Source organism: Nanorana parkeri, unplaced genomic scaffold (assembly GCF_000935625.1).
Source record: "Nanorana parkeri isolate BGI_ZX_2015 unplaced genomic scaffold, ASM93562v1 scaffold89, whole genome shotgun sequence".
NCBI lineage: Eukaryota > Metazoa > Chordata > Amphibia > Anura > Dicroglossidae > Nanorana > Nanorana parkeri.
Genome location: NW_017306357.1, coordinates 395,796 through 401,187, shown reverse-complemented (window position 1 = coordinate 401,187; position 5,392 = coordinate 395,796). Strand labels below are relative to the sequence as shown.

General features: G+C 44.9%; 1 protein-coding gene across 1 annotated transcript in view; it reads left to right on the top strand.

Moving 5' to 3' along the window:
* Positions 1-698: 698 nt before the first annotated feature.
* LOC108783794 (cytosolic carboxypeptidase 6-like) overlaps positions 699-5,392 on the top strand; it is a 142,225-nt gene continuing 137,531 nt past the window's right edge. The window contains exon 1 of the mRNA XM_018552451.1: positions 699-819. Coding sequence (XP_018407953.1) covers positions 699-819 — 121 coding nt within the window. The remainder of the gene's footprint in view (positions 820-5,392) is intronic.

Genomic DNA, 5,392 nt, shown 5'->3' with positions numbered 1-5,392 from the left:
GCATGCACGTTGTACGGGCGTTTACGCACCTCTGAATGAGCCCTAAGACACATTGGGGTACCATGTGCTTAGCAGCCCAGTCACACCTGCTGGCTGTGTGTGAGGACATGCATAGAGGCTCTGTGTGTTTTTAGTGGGCTGTTGTATGCTCAACTAACAGGACAAAGAAGCTCATGCGCGTTTCTGCACATTTTTGGCTTGTTATTGCATGCACCAACACATGCCTCTTATTCAGTGGCAGAACTATTGCCATAGTGTCCCAGGAGGCTGCTATGGCGATACAAAATTTTGCTATGGGGCCCTGGGATTTCTAGTTACGCCCCTGGTCTTACTTGCTGCGTTTAGGTGCCACTAACATTATTTGCACTGCAAATAATGCACGCAAAATGACGTGCGCATGTAATGACATGCACGGCAAAGTATGAATGGGGCCTTATGGCATGCTGCTGTCCGCAATTCCACAGCCTCAGGACCTGCAGACTCGCCATCGTCTATCACTGCGCTGACGTCACAGAGCAGACACCACAGACTGCACCCGGGTGTGTTGCAGCAGATCACAGCGCTGACACCCGCCCTCTGCCCCCACACTCCCCCGCACAATGTCTCCCAACACAGCCCCGACACACCGCGCCGCACTTCCAGCACCCTGGACAGCGCTAACCCCGCCCACTCCGTGACGTCAGGTCCGGGCCCCGGGAATGATAGCCTTCTTACGGCCGCTCTACGTCACCGGTTGCTATGGCAGCGGCACAATAGCGTCTCTGGGCAGTGTGCGGATGACAACAAATATGGCGGAGAGCAGCGGGAACACAGAGACAGGTCTGTTTTTGTTCTTCTTTATGTGACGTGTTTGTAGGAGGAGGGGGAAGAGGGCTAGGGAGCATGCATGTGACTGACAGCGATTGACCTTTTATTGTTAATATTGCCCTTCAATGGTGGCTGTTACTAGGGTGCTTTGTGTTTTACTTTCGCCTTGTCATAGCAGCAGGATGTCTTTGCTCTATGTATTGATTGCAAATATATCTAAATATCCCTATTTACAGGCAAACATATATATATATATATATATATATATATATATATATATTATATATATATATATATATATTCCCTTGTAGACGTAGCAGTGACATCATCACTGTGCTGTACACAGCCTGTACAGCGGAGCTGTGGGAGGGTCCCAGCAGGCTCCACCTACTGAAGAAAACTGTAGGAGGAGGCGGAGACAAGACCAGTCACCCTGCACAAGAAAAAGTACTGTAGTACCTGGAAGAAATACACAAAGCTCACCCAGATTCATGTCAGAGCACACAAGACTCTTGTATTTAGACAATATTTGATCATCCCGGATTTCAGCTTTAATGTAATTCAGAATATTAGGATTCAGATTAATGTAAAAGTGTGAGGAGAGGACATCTTGAAATGGACCTACACAAAGGGGGTGGTGTGGGGAGGGGGGTGAATAGCTGCAATTTAATTTCTTTACTTTGTACCTGGTAAGACATGTCTGGCATTTCAAAGGACAGTGTAGTTCTAGAAGTGTATAATTAACACTTGTTTCTTTTCCTGACCAGTTGCAAACACCATGTTTGAGATCTGGATTGTACAGAATTATGACTAAGGAATGAAGGAAAAGCCAGGTTTAGAATATTGTGATAGTGTAAATAAGCTTCGAGGAGATGACTGTATTTCTAATGATGATGGGAAACATTTGCTGCCAATAACTATTCAGGGAACAGCCACCTCTTTGCATAATGGTAAATCCAGGTCTGAGTGCATATGGTGAGTGTTGGGCACAACCCCAGCTTTGGTGACTTAGGAGAGAAATGTGCATAATGTAGATTTCAATTTTGAATCTCTCTCTCTCTCTCTCTCTCTCTCTCTCTCTCTCTCTCTCTCTCTCTCTCTATCTCTATCTATCTATCTATATATCCATCATATCTTTCAACATCCTCAATTATTAGGTAAATGTATGCATGCTTTGGAGCAAAGTTAGCAGTATTTGCAAACTGCTCTGCTGGCGCATATACACCATTGAACAAAGACTGACCTCAGCCTTGCCAAATGCATAGAAGAGTTCATATCAATGAGGAGAAGCTGTACTAAGCTGTTAAGCTGTTAGGGACAACGAAACACATCGGTGAGGATCAGAGAAAGAAAATTGCACAAGTGTGTAGTATGTCAACCCAAGTGTAGAGACACAGCCAGGCTACAGGGGCAAAGGGGAAGAGATACCTAGTCATAGGTTGCTTGGCCAATTCCAGCTCTCAGCAAAGCACATTGGGTGTTTTGATACATCTTCTGTACATCTTTAAGATTGCTGGATTTGAAAACACTGATGGCGCTATGGTCTTGGCAATACTCAAACCCTTATCCTTGCACTGATGTTCAGGCTATATTCAAAATCTCTTAGGTCAGCTTTGTAAATCTGTTCCTCTGTAAAAAATGTATCTTAATAGAGTTGCTGTTGCTTGGCTCTGTTTATGTAGCTCTTCTTAGGCAAATGGCATGGATGGGCCAACTTCTGCTAGAATTGCTATTTGTTTCGTTCTGGGCAATAAAATATGGTAAATCTAAATATTTTATTTTCACATGTCAAACTATATTTATTTATAAGTCTACGTCTACATGTTATGACATTAAAGTGACACTAAACTCAGGAATTAAACCTTAAAAAATAAATTCAAGTACCCAAACTATTAACAAAAATGTATCTTATTTGTGTATCACTCGGCTGTAGATCCTAAAATCATCTCTGAATTGGTGCTGACACTGTCCTTCCTTCTGCAGGGTGGCTACTTTTGTCCACATGGTTCCTGTGTGTGTTGTAAAGTAGTCACCGCTCCAAGCTTGCTCCGGTGATGGATTACAATCTCTTGTTTAGTTTATTCATTTGTAGTCAATCATGAGAGTGAGCTTGGAGTGGTGGCTACCTCACAACACACAGGGACTATGGGGATCAAAAGTAGCCACCCTCCAGAAAGAAGGACAGTGTCAACAACAATTTAGAGATAATTTGAAGATCTACAGCTGAGTGATGCACAAATAAGGTCTAGTATTGTTAATAGTTAAGGTACTTGAATGTATTTTTAAGGTCTAACTCCTGAGTTTAGAATTACTTTAAAGTGAAGATCTCACTTGGGAAGTGGTAAAAAGTTCATCTGATCTCCTGCCACCACCTCATTCATTTGTCGTGTAAAATACCTGGTACTTCCGGGCATTGTATAATATTAGACCATCTCCACTTCCTCCCAGATGGAAAGATTAGCATGTGTGGGGACTGGTGGAGGGTCAGAGGAGGTGAACTATCAAGAAAATGTGCTAATTTGCCCTGAATGTGCAAAGTGACAAGTTTCCTTTAAAGGAGAACTATGGGGGTTAGGTCTTTTCCCCATTGTTCTCCGAAGGGTAACGGGAGGGCACAAACTAGCGTCCTCCCGTCACCCTAAGCTCAGTATACCGCAAGCTACAGCTCGCGGTATACTTAGACGCCGCAGCTGAAACAGACCCCAACAATTATGTCTGGATCCGCCCAGCTGCGTGAGTGACAGCTGACTCTGCCTATCTAGAGGCAGAGCCAGCTGTACCCGACCCCTCCCCCGTCCGTTCCGCCAGTCAGCCCTGGAGGATCGGAGGGGGAATCCAGTCCCTCCCCTGTCACGGCTCTGTCGCCGGTAAGTGTTCGCTCACTTCCCGATCTACTGAGCCGACCTGTGACAGTCTCATTGTCACAGGTCGGCTAGAACTATGAGGATGAGTGAAAAGCACTCACCTCATAGTTCTCCTTTAAAGCTGTTCTCCTCTCCTCGACCCCCTCCCCCTATTTAACTCCCCCCTGTAAGCAATTGCAAAAAATTTAAATCTCAATTCCCCCAGAGGACTTTCTGGTGCTCAAGTTTCCTTTCTTCCTCGCAGAGTGGAAGGATCCTTCGGGTGCCCATGCCCTTTCCTGGGTGATGTGGACACTTTACATTGGCTGTCCTGGGACTTGGGGGGGGGGGTCCTTCCAGAATCCAGAAGGCTACAGTGGCATGATAAGGGCAGGGGGACCAGATTATAGTGTAGGATCACTGATCTCCACTCCTTGAAGGATCACTGCATAGAGTCATGTGATGGTAGACTCAGGCAAGTTAAATGTTTTTTTTTTAATGGGTGGAAGTGGGTTTGGGGCTTAAATTTGTCTTGGAGACTGGCTTTAAAGAGCCCCTTTCAGCACAGGGTCACATGTATACAAAACCATACCTGTAAAAAAGAGAGAATATACTTCCCTCTCTGATAGCCAGCATGTTGAAATGGAGCTGCTTTGCCGCTTCCCAGCTGCTGTGTATATAGTACACTTCTGGGAGAGTAGAACGCCTGCTCCAACACTGTAAGTTGTGGTCTCTTCCACCGGCTGTTACACTACAAGATTTACAGGCCAGTGGGAGGGATAATAGTGCTTGTCAGAGGAAACAGGCATTCAACCTACCCAATTAAATACTTGTAATGGCCAGGGAGCATCAAAGTGACTTCTCGGCCCCCTCCTCCCAAGACAGCACCCTTACCTTAAACTTCAAACCGAAATACTAGAGTCTATAAAGGAAAGCTGCCAGAACCCCAAGTGAATGGAATAGAAGAGTTACAATTATTGAAGAAACCCTGTGATTAAAGTAAATTGGAGGTACCTCCACATACCTACACTGCCTTATAAACCCCCCTCCCACAAACCCACTCCCCTCATGGCCAAATCTAACTGGAAAAGCTTCAATGCTTTTGGGTAGTGTCAGAGCTTACCACCAAGCCTCACCAAGACATTCATATTGAACCATCGCTATGATGGGCACCCTAACAGGCCAATAGGAATGTGCAGCAGACAGGAAGGTGCAGACAAGCTTTTTGCAGATAGCGCTGAAGCTTTGCCTGTCAAAATGGCTGGTATTTGACCTTGGTAGTGTTTGGGAGGCTACTGCAGGTATCTACAGTACTTTATGCCTGCAGTCCCCATCAGTACAGTACTATAAATGTAAAACTTTGATACCTTCCTTTGGGTGAGCTGGTGGTTTCATATTCATATATGAAATATTCTGTTGCTACTTTTGGACTGCATTTAGTCCAAATCCAAGGTCTGGAGATTCATATATTGCACTGCACTTGAACCTGGTACAAAATCAATAAATATGCCTGCACTTTAATTCCACGACTGTCAGCTCCTGTATTATTGGTTATTCATGCACAAAATACTGGTGTTGAACATTTTCAAGGGGAGTATGCCCCCTTGGCTGATTATCATGGAGGCAGACCATCCCAGTTAAGTGGTTGACAGCATGGCCCTTTGATGTCCAGCCTAACTTCTAGAGGCATCACTTCAACTTATGGAGCAGCTGTAGTGAAGTAAGTTGTGTATTCTTCGGGG